The sequence below is a fragment of the Nicotiana tomentosiformis genome, chromosome 2 (assembly GCF_000390325.3).
Source record: "Nicotiana tomentosiformis chromosome 2, ASM39032v3, whole genome shotgun sequence".
NCBI lineage: Eukaryota > Viridiplantae > Streptophyta > Magnoliopsida > Solanales > Solanaceae > Nicotiana > Nicotiana tomentosiformis.
In genome coordinates, this window is record NC_090813.1 from 124,816,008 (window position 1) to 124,828,161 (window position 12,154).

Below are 12,154 nucleotides of genomic sequence, written 5' to 3' on the forward strand. Positions count from 1 at the left end.
ACTTGGTAGAGAATCCCGTAGACGGAGAATACAAACCATTGAAAATGTATTTTCCCGATGATGAGGTATCATTTGTAGGAGAAGATATTACCGAGGCGTACGATAGTTAGAGTATGTTCTTCGACGGAGCTGCAAACTTCAAAGGAGTGGGTGACGGAGCCGTCTTAGTATCAGAAACCGGTCAACACTATCTGGTATCTGCAAAACTCAAGTTTTCGTGCACTAACAATATGGCGGAATATGAGGCATGCATCCTGGGACTCAGGTTGGCCATTGACATGAACGCTCAGGAGCTGCTGGTAATCGGAGATTCAGATCTATCGGTGTACCAGGTTCTAGGAGAATGGGCTACGAAGAACACCAAAATATTACAATATTTGCACTATGTCCAAGAGTTGATCAAGAGGTTCACAAAGATAGAATTCAAACATGTTCCAAGGATTCAAAATGAGTTTACAGATGCATTAGCCACTTTGTCTTCCATGATACAACACCCAGATAAGAATTTCATCGATCCTATCCCAATAGGAATTCATAAGCAGCCAGCTTATTGTGCTCATGTTGAAAAAGAGATTGACGGAAATCCATGGTTCCACGACATCAAGGAATACTTGAAAAATGGAGGATATCCAGAGCACACTACCCATACTCAGAAGCGCACGCTTCGAAGATTGGCCAGCCATTTCTTTCAAAGTAGAGGAAATTTGTATAGAATGACTCCTGATTTGCATTTGTTGATGCGTCGATGCCAAGGAGGCGTCTAGATTGCTCGAGGAAATACATGCCAAAACTTGCGGACCCCACATGAATGGTTTCATTCTGGCCAAGAAGATATTAAGAGCAGGGCATTTCTGGATGACTATGGAAACAGACTGCATCAAATATGTTCAAAAGTGTCACCAATGCCAGATGCATGCTGACATGATACTGGTACCACCCAATGAACTTAATGCAACAAGTTCGTCTTGCCCTTCTCTGCTTGGGGTATGGATATCATCGGACCAATCGAACCCGCTGCTTTAAACGGACATAGGTTCATTTTAGTGACTATAGACTACTTCACAAAGTGGGTTGAAGCCGCATCTTATAAGGCTGTAACTAATAAGGTTGTAGCAGATTTTGTTCGGACCGCATCGTTTGTCGATTTGGAGTACCGGAGTCAATCATTACTGACAATGCCGCCAATCTCAACAGCAACTTGATGAAAGCCATGTGTGAAACATTCAGGATCAAGCATCGGAACTCTACATCATACAGGCCGCAAATGAACGGAGTCGTAGAAGCTGCCAACAAGAACATCAAGAAGACATTGAGAAAAATGGCAGATAATTACAAACAATGGCACGAGAAGCTACTTTTTTCTTTGCTCGGGTATCGCACCACAGTCAGTACATCAACTGGGGCAACTACCTATCTACTAGTTTACGGTACTGAAGCCGTTATTTCCGCCGAAGTGGAAATCCCTTCCTTAAGAATCATACAAGAAGATGAGCTTAGTGACGCGGAATGGGTACCGAGCCGGTATGAACAATTAGCTCTCATTGATGGGAAAAGAATGAACGCAATGTGTCACGGTCAACTCTACCAGAATAGAATGGCAAGAGCTTTCAACAAAAAGGTTAGGTCGAGGCAAGTCACACCAGGGCAATTTGTACTGAAACGGATCTTCCCACATCAGGATGAAGCATAGGGGAAATTCTCACCCAACTGGCAAGGCCCTTACATGGTTCACCGAGAATTAATAGGAGGAGCACTTATACTTGCAGAGAGGGATAGAGAGATTTGGCCAAAATCTATCAATTCGGACGCAGTCAAAAAATATTATGTTTAAGATTATGTTTGCACTTTCTATTTGATGTAACTAAACTACGCTTGACCTAATTCTCGTTTAAGAGGGGATACGTAGGCAGCCCTGTGGGTTCGGTCACATCATAATAAAATCTTCATTTTCCCTATGGTTAGAAACTGGGGCAAGATCTCGAGTTTGCCTGATCTCATCATGTTTGAAACCGCCAAGGAATGTATCGCCAGAAGTATGCGTTTAAACTGTGGCAGAATTTTGAGGAGGATCCTCAAAATTCCGAGTTAGGAAGGTTGCAATGTCTCAAAAGCGTGTCACAATCATCAATTCAACAAATTATTTTCTCTCATGCATCATCACATATTTCAAACAACTATATTTCTATATAAACAATTTATCACAAATGCATGTTTTTTGAAAATTTTATTTTTATAGCAGTTAGGCATTACCCAGGGTGACTCAAGTAGGACCTCCAGACAATAGCAAAGGCAAAGCAAGGAATCGAGAGCACGAACCAACCTTTCCCCCCAGCAAAACTCACGATTTTTCTTTGGATGCAGGCACAATGAACATAACAGGAATGTCCACAAATACATACACACAATAAGATCACTATCTTCATAACAACAAAAGTCGCCAAACTCAAACACATCAAGCTAAGAAATGCTTTATCCTTTCGCATTTAGTCATTGCTTTTCTTGCATAGGGCTAAGCACTACCCTCATCATTGCATAAGGCTAAGCACTAACTTCCTTTGCATAAGACTAAACATTGTCTCTACTCCTTGCATAGGGCTTAACATTGCCCTTACCTTGCATGAGGCTAAGCACTGCCTCCATTATTGCGTAAGGCTAAGCATTGCCTTTCTTTGCATGAGACTAAGTATTGTCTCCATTCCTTGTACGAGGCTAAGCATTTCCTCCACACCGCATAAGGCTAAGCATTGCCTTTTCTTATATGAGACTAAGCATTGTCTCTACTATATCGCATGAGGTTAAGCATTGCCTCTATTATTGTATACGGCTAAACACTGCCTTCCTTACATGAGACTAAGCATTGTCTCCATACTTTGCATGAGTCTAAGCACCGCCTCCATTATTGCATGAGGCTAAGCATTGCCTTCCATTGCATGAGACTAAACACTGTCTCCGCTACACTACATAAGACTAAGCATTGTCTCCTTTCTTTGCATAGGGCTAAGCATTGCCCTCATCTCATACAAGACTAAGCCTTGTCTTATCTCGTCCTCGCATATGACTAAGCATCACCTGTTTCCTCTATCAAATTATTGATATCGCCAAATCTTTGCATTTCATGGCCTGAAACATCACCACATTGTCCAAAGGCATCATAGTCCGAAGGCACTATCCTCATAGCCAGAAGACACCATTCCATGGCCGGAGGATCTCTCGAAACTGCACATCATTATTCAAAGGCGTCATAGTCCAGAGGCATCATCCTCATAGCCCAAGGACACCATTCCATGGCCGGCGAATCCCTTATCATACACTTCATGGCCCAGGAAATCATCCCCATTGTCCAAAGACAACTCTCATGGTCCGACGGGAATTTGCATCATGTTTAAATTTTTGCAATAAATCATATATATTCGCATGCACCGCATTTTAAGTTTTGCATGTAACTCGGGAGGAAGCCATTCTACAAACAGGAGCAATTCTCGCTCTGGTTTCTATTCACAACGTTCAAATCCTTCATTCACCTCAAACGTAACCGACGACTAGTAATTGATTACCTTTTGTTCTATAACCGTTCAAATATCTGCCTCGTACATCTGTAACATTAATTTCACATTCATGGCTCCACCTAAAATTATCCGTTACTTACGACACTATCCTACCCAAAAGATCCTTTTAGAAATATACGACCACTCTTATAACAACTCCATCGGTTTCGTTCGCCATTGGATCCAGAACTATACACGGCCTGATTCCCGTAATACCAGGAATATGTACACAACTCAAAAATTAGGGTTCGGCTCCCATTTTTTCAAAACGCATCATTCCTCACTCACTTCGGACAAAATTGGTCATCACTTTCTTTACCCGACAACTCTTTCATCATTTCTGAGTAAAGAGGGGCAGCTGTTGATACCCAATTTTGCCTTCATATTTTTAAATAGTATATATACTTTCAAAATACCATTTTGCATCATTATTTAATTTACAAAAATCATAAAAATATTTTTTTTAATAATCTTTCATAATTTTTAAAGCTTTAAAATTAATTTTCTTGCATTTAAATTACTTGAATATGTATTAATTACCCATTTAAATTATTTTATGATGATTTAATCGCCCAAATTTATTATTTACGACCACATATATGCTCTACAATAATTTATTTCATTTTATAATAGTTTCATCTGTATTTTTAACTATTTTACGCATTTTTTGCAGTAATAGCCTATACTTTATAATTAATTGCGCTTATTATTTTATTAGGGTCAAAAGAAATTCTTTTACAACTTTCAGCTATTATTTTAAAATGCTTATTTGTTTGAATAATATTTTTACACTTATTTAGATATTTTTTATTAATTTTATTTCGTTTAATTTCCTTGTTTTAAAAGTTGGCCCAAACCAGACCATTTTTTCGGACCAATTTGGCAGCCCAGACACCCCACCTTAGCCCAATAAATGCCTCTGTCCGAACCAGATCCCCTCTAATTCTCTAACTCGGTTGGTAACCTTTTAAATAACCCGCCTCGCTTCCCCTTTGATCCTAGCCGTTGATCTCAAATATTCAACGGCCCATAATAAACCTATCCATCTCTTTATATCCCTCACCGAAAACTCCTAACCCATTTTTATCCATACTCCGCCCCTAAAATCCCTAGAACCTTCCCCTCTTCTCTGAAGAACCCTAATCACCGCCCTTTCCAATCCCTCTCCTAATCCTGTTAATAATGGGATTCACCCATTATTTGCTTGCCATATTTGTGTTCCTTCGCTACTAGTTATTTCTTTATGGTATCACCTAAGTACTTGCTTGATTTTGGAAAGTATTCTCTACAAAAACGAGTCAGGCAAACTCGATTCTAGGAACTTGGATGATGATTCCTTCTATATACGCACAACAAGGAGCGAATTGCACCTTTGATACAATTTTCAAACGATTGAACCCAACTAGGGTTTGAGATTCTACATCTCCTCTACTGATTCCGATTTGCATGTGATATTTTCTTTCCTTATTTGCGCTTAATTGATTGTTTTCCATGTTTGTTCGTTCAATTTCAACACTATATATACCCCTCCCCTAATTCCCCTAGAGGGACCTCAAAACGACCTTTATTCTCTCACTTTTACACCTTTTATATTATTTCTGTTGTCTTGATTGTGGCTGGCTGAAATCCAAAGCCACCGGAATCTTCTCTATCAACCTCCCTAGTGCGAGCACTGCTCGGGGCTCACTGAAACTTTTGTAAACTCAGACGCACTAGGATCTGGGGTTCTCACTGTTGTCTTTATTTTGCTAACACTGCCGAGATTCTGAGTTACTCACTCTTTTGCTCGTTTATCTTCGTAACTGGTTAGCATTCTTGACCCTTTACAGCCTTAATTATTACTCCTCTACTTATTCATATATGTGTATTCTGTGTGCCAACACTGTTTGAACTTTTAGACAAGCGTGACCTAAGTTTCTTTGTTATTTGTGAACTCCCACTATTGTATTGTTGTATGCTTTCTGTAATTCTATTGTCTCAATGATGTTCTGCAATTCCATGTTCTCTAGTATCGAACTTGATAGGTTTTAACATGTGTAGTATACCTTCACTCTATGTATCTGATTCAAGTGGTTTCTGGCCTTCTTAGGTTTTTCCTGATTGGTCATGCTCATGTTAACCTTAATGTCATGTCTTTTGCCTGTTCTAAGTTCACATTCATGCCTTGGATTTCGGGGATCTTTTGTAGAAATTTCTTGCTTAGAATGTGCTTTAATGAATCTCTTCATATTGAATCCTTTAGGTGTAATCTCCTATTTCATGCAAACTGATCCTTGACTCTCCCATGTTATAGCATTTAGCCAAGCATGTTTGTCTGCGATTTGTAACTCTGACAATTGTGTTCCTTGACCTGTCAACCCCGCACTCTTAGCATTGCTTCTAGGATAAATACCAACGTGTAGTTTTTCTCCGGTGTGGGGTCGACTGACATGAATCCTAATATCTGCTTGTCCTATTAGCCTATAATTGACATGTTCTTTTACCTACTATGAGTTCTTTAGAATCTTTGTGCTATAGTTAATATCCATCATGTTAAGTTTCATGATCAACTAAGTGATATGTTTGTCAAATTGTGCCCACTAGCATGTTGTTATGATGTTTGCAACCACATTCCCATTAGGTTCTCATGTTAAAACCTTCATATAAAGACTATACTCTACCTGCTTCTTGTTCATGAATCTGTTAGACTATCATCTAAAGGTCTTTAGGTTGTTTCTGGATCATGCTTTAATTTGAAACTCTTTGAAATAGTTTACTATCCTATGATGGTCAATCTTGTCACTATCAAACTCTGTTCCTGGAATTACAAAGCATAAGCTTGCCTCAAATGTATCTTGTGTGCCTTTCCATTTAGCATGATCCTATATATATGTCTTGGCTAGAGCTGTTGATGGTTATAACTCTAAGAACTAAGTGTTTAAGTTGTTCTATGAGTATTGTGTCACCTTCATAGCTAAATTTAGCATCCATTTAGGTAAGTAAGTTATTCATTGGGCCTGAAAATGGGCCATGTGTGTTGTTGGTCCTAAGCACTAGATTCGGGCGCACTCTTGTTGTCTTGTGAGCCTATGGTCTTGGCTTGCTGTTTGTCCGGAGGGTGAGACTATTGAAGGCCTAGGATATCCCAAGGTTACTTTTGTATTAGGCATGTAATTGCTTTAGTGGGTTTGTATTCGTTTCAGCCTGTATTTTGTCATTTTCAAGTCTGTATCATTTCATTCTTGGGCCGGTAATAACAAACAATTGGGGTGCTAGTGAAATTGGGGAAACGGGTACATTCTAATGCTTGCATAAAAGGGTAGAAAATATGCCTATAGAGTCTGTGTGGTCTATTTGGTAGTTCATTCAGCATGCCTTATATGATGTGTTGTACACTAATAGATAGCATGCTTATAGGAATCACGCACACACTTCGCTTCACTTGTCAAAATATGCTACACTTGTTTCCATGTCTACTATTCAACGCTTTTAGATAACATGCCTATAGGATACATGTAATGACTCGGTCGGTCGTTTTGAGTATTACAACCCCGTTTTCACATCTACTGCTCAATTTGTACTTTACAGTTGTTATGTGACTCGCCGGGGTGATTGGTTCGGGTCCGGTGAGGTTTTGGAATGAATTGGAACACTTAGTTCCAAGGTTTAAATCTTAGGTTAAAATAGTGACCGGATATCAAATTATGTGTAAACGATTCTGGAATAGAGTTTTGATGATTCCAATAGCTTCATATGGTAATTTTTGACTTAGTAGCATGTCTGAAAAATTATTTGGAAGCCCGTAGCTAAATTAGGCTTGAAATGGCTAAAATAGAAATTTAAATTTGGAAGTTTGACCGGGGAGTTGACTTTTTGATATCGGGGCCGGAATCTGATTCTGAAAATTAGAATACCTCCATTGTGTTATTTATGACTTGTGTGCAAAATTTGAGGTCAATCAGACTTGATTTGATAGGTTTCGTCATTGAATGTACAATTTGGAATTTGTTAGTTTTGAATAGGCTTGAATTAGGGTGCGATTCATGTTTTAGTGTTGTTCAATATAATTTGAGGCATCGACTAAGTTTGTGTCATATTATGGGACTTGTTAGTATACTTGGTTGGGGTCCCATGGGCTCGAATGAGTTTTGGAAGTGTTTTTGGAAGAGTTTGGTGTTTTGAGCATAAGCATGTAATGATCCAAAAGTCTATTTTTAGTTCTAGAGATTGAAATTCAATTTCGAGACTTACAGGATTTTGATAATGAATTATAGGAGTGATCTGGAAAGTTTGGTCTAATTTCATCAAGTCGCGATTGATTTTTAGCGCGAAATATTAGTTAATTATTTAACGAGCGAAATTGGTATCGAATTGAGCAAATGAGCTCCGAATTGAGTTTTGATTGAACGACTAGGTTCGAATTATTATTTGTGACTCATAGGAACAAGAATCATCGAATTCCGAGTTCGTATGATGGAGTTAGAGCTTTTTAAGTGAAAACAATAACTGCTGGTGCAAGCAAGTTTTGGTGTGGACTTTAGGGACGGAATATAGACTTTTAGTGACGGAAAATGACTTTTAGTGACGGATGGGCAGAAACTTAAGGACCAAAAATGGTCATTTCCTTCATTTTGTTTTGGATTATTGGAGCACGGTTCTTGGGCGATTTTGAGGATTTCTTCACGACTTCAACTTGGGTAAGTATCCTATATCCAAAAGTGATTATATTTCATAAATCCACGGTTATATTCATCATTTATTTCGGATTAAAATGGAAGAAATCAAGATTTTTGCAAAACTTTTCAAAAACAAAAATTTTAGATTTTGAGGTCGAGTTGTTATCGGAATTTGATAAAATTGGTATGGTTGGACTCGTAATTGAATGGGTTGTCGGATTTTGTGAGTTTTGTCAAATTCCGAGACATGGTCCCCACGGGCGATTTTTGAGTTAAATTTGGAATTTTGTTGGAAATTAATATTTTCATATAAAATTAATTTCTATAATTAGTATTAACTGAATTGAATTAACTGTGGCTAGATTTGAGGCGTTTGGAGGCTGATTCGCGAGGCAAAGGCATAGCAGAATAAAGAATTATGCAATTCGAGGTAAGTAACATTTTTAAATTTGGTCCTAAGGGTATGAAACCCCGGATCATGTGTTATATAATCGGTTTTGGAGGTGACGCACATGCTAGGTGACGGGCTTGTGGGTGTACACCGTAGGAATTGTGACTTGGTCAAATTCCATGAAACTGTGTAGTTGAATAATCTGTGGTTATCTGTACATTCTCCATGTAGTAGAGAAATTGAAACACAAATCATGTTTAGATTATGTGTTGGCACTGTAGGGACCCACAGAGGTCGTGCACTTGTTGAATTATCTGCTAAATTGTTGTTTTGTACTGAGTCACAGTTTATTTGTTAATTTTACCTCAGTCTCTATTGTTCATTATTGATGCATCATATTATTGTTGTTTTGGTTGATTTGCATGATCATTGAGAGCCCGAGAGACTGGAGAGATTTATGACTGAGTGAGGCCGAGGGCCTGATTATGAAATATTATATTATATCATGTGAGTTGTCCGTGCGGATCCATATATTAAACTATAGCACGTGAGTTGTTCGTGCAGCACGTGAGTTGTCCATGCGGATCCATATATTATACTATAGCGCGTGAGTTGTCCGTGCAGCACGTGAGTTGTCCGTACGGATCCATATATTATACTATAGCACGTGAGTTGTCCGTGCAGCACATGAGTTGTCCATGCGGATTATAGCGCTTGGGATGAAGGAGCCCCTCCGGAGTCTGTACACACCCTCAGTGAGCGCATGTACCTATTTAGTGCGAGTGCTGAGTGAATGGAATGGCTAAGTGACTGTGGTCCTGAGAGGATGCATTTGATTTCATTACGGTTGCACTTCAGCTGTCATATATCACTATTTTGGAAATTTCTGAGAGATTTTATCTTATGTTTCAGTTGAACTTGACATGAAATTTCTGTTTTGGCCTTAAATGTTGAACTTGAAAGCATGTCTATCTTATTATGTTGGAAATTATTATAGTTGGACTCAGCTGTGAAGCTCGTCACTACTTTCAGTTCTTTATTTAGTATTGTTACTTGCTGAGTTGGTTGTACTCATACTACACCCTGCACTTCGTGTGCAGATCCATGTGTTCCCGGACATAGTGGGTGCTGATTCTTTCGCACAGTTAATTTTTCGGAGATTTAGAGGTAGCTGCCGCATTTCGCAGACCTTGTCTCTTCTTCCTTATCTCCTTGTTTACTATATTTAGTCTAAGACTATTATAGGTCGTATTTTCCAGGCTCGTATTCATATTAGATGCTCGTGTACTCAGTGACACCGGGTTTTAGGAGTGTTTATATTTGTACTTGTGAGATTTCTTTCGCTGAATTTAATTATTGTGTTTTCAAATTTAAAAGATATGTGGTTTATTGAGATTGTAGGCTTGCCTAGTATTAAGATAGGTACCATCACGACGGGTGAGATTTTGGGTCATGACAAGTTGGTATCAGAGCTCTAGGTTACATAGGTCTCACGAGTTAAGTGTAGTTTTAGTAGAGTCTTGCGGGTTAGTACGGAGACGTCTGTACTTATATTCGAGAGGCTACCCAACCCTTAGGGAAAATTTCACTTTCTTGTATTCTATCGTGCGGAATTGATTCAGCTTGAAACATAACTCTTGGAATTCTTTCCACGCATTTGTGTGCGCATGTGTGCGCTCGATATCAGTTGTGCATCACCGGCTTGTGATTCCATGAATGAGATTTGTGATATGTATTCTGTGTTTTGGTGATGGGCCAGTCTGGAGGACTTGAGGCCGGGGTTAGACCGCAGCTTAGGATCGATAGTTTCAGTTGTGTAAACTTGTACATTTGGACTCATATGTCCGTAAGTGTCCCTATGAGTGGAATTAGTATTTCGATGAGCTGTTGAATAGCTATATGATGAGCATGATGGGACTACGGAATGTTTTCAAATGGTTTGATGGTGCCGAGAATAGTTTGCTTGAGATGTAAAAAGGGGCACTGGGTGCTTGATTTCCATTTTGTGTGACGTACGGTCTCGAGTTATGAGTGTGTTGAAGGATCTGTCATGCGGTTTAATTGTGGAGCGAAGTAGATTTTTCATGTCGTGTTGATGAGTTCAAACTCTGAAAGATTACGTGATTGTGTAGTAACTGTTGCTGCGAAAGGGTATAACAAGATGCCAATTTAAGGCTAAGCAGGTGGGTTATCTCCTGCGGAGTAATCTACGTAGGTGTGTTCCTTATAATGTTGAGTGGAGAGTTTCTTTTCTACCAGCGGAGTGTGTGTGTTGAGATTTGAATTTGAATCTGGTTGAGAAAGTTGACTTGACTATCACGATAATGAAGGCGAGCTTAGCAGATGAATTGAGGTATTTTTTGGTTTGTGTTACATGAGCTTGTTAAGAATTTTTGTTGAACTGACTGCAGTATTATGGCAGTAATAGAGTATGGAAATTGTGAGTTATGGAATGTTTTATTCTATGGCTTTGCGCCAAGTGGGGGAGCCTGCTATTGACGATTTGATTTCATGGTTATGTGTTGTACTAGTTTCGGTTTGAGTCATACATGTGAATCGGTTATGACTTGCAGAGATTGAGATCGAGGATGACTCGAGTAAAGAAATTCCTGGATACGGGTTATATTGCACTTTATGAGTATATGAAAATCATGGGATAATCGAGTTGTTATTGTTGGATGTAGTACACATGGAGTATGAATTGATTGGTGATGTTAAGGCAAGGTTACCTCTTTGAGTGTTGTTAATCTAAGGGAGCACGTGTCTTTCGGACCGTTTGGGCGGTACAATTTAGATTTTAGTAGAGTGGATGACTCTCTAGAAGGTTCTAATGAGTTCGAGATTTATATATAGCAATCGAGATTTTTTTCGTATTTGTGTATGGATAGAATCTGAGATTTATATTTGATGGTGCCGGGACTTGCGGTAATTCTGTATGACTATGGATTCTACATTCCAATATAAGAAAGGTAAAAGAACAATTTTAAATTCACATAAGGTATTTTTAGAATGGGTGCTTCAGTTGTAGTACTTATGGGAGTGCTTAAGAAGAATACAATGGCTCATGGGCCTTAGGGCGGTGTGGTTTTATGTTAGGATGTCTTGTAGTGAGCTTTGGGTAAGTATAGTAGTGTTCTGACAAGGAGAAATGTCAACTTGAGAGTAATTTAGAAGAAACTCGGAGAAAATAGGACAAATGGGTAACAAGGTGGATCAGTATGGTAATAGTATGCTCAGTTCTTTTGGTTCTTATGATGATGTGGGGCTTTACGGGTGTTTTGTGGCAATACTCTTCAATTTGGTAACCTGTGTGCCTTGGTCGAGTTAGAAAAATTCAGTTCTGATAGCTTGGTTATGTGCAAATAGATTTTAAAGTGTACTTAAGGGTTTCTACCATGGTTTGAGCCGGATATTTTTTACTGGTTTGGAGAACGTGTTATGTATTATGATTTCCTCTTGGAAGGAAGCAAGAGAAAGGTTTCTAACTAACCCGGTATGTAATTTGTTGGTGACTCAGAGTTTATAATGAGATTCTTGTGCTTGTCACATGATGGCATAATAGA

General features: G+C 38.9%; 1 protein-coding gene across 1 annotated transcript; it reads left to right on the forward strand.

Annotated features, from left to right (window-relative positions):
• The first annotated feature begins 230 nt into the window (after positions 1-230).
• Positions 231-764, forward strand: LOC138905555 (uncharacterized). The gene has a single exon (XM_070194076.1). It carries the CDS (start codon positions 231-233, stop codon positions 762-764), a length of 534 nt encoding a protein of 177 aa, XP_070050177.1.
• Positions 765-12,154: the final 11,390 nt, after the last annotated feature.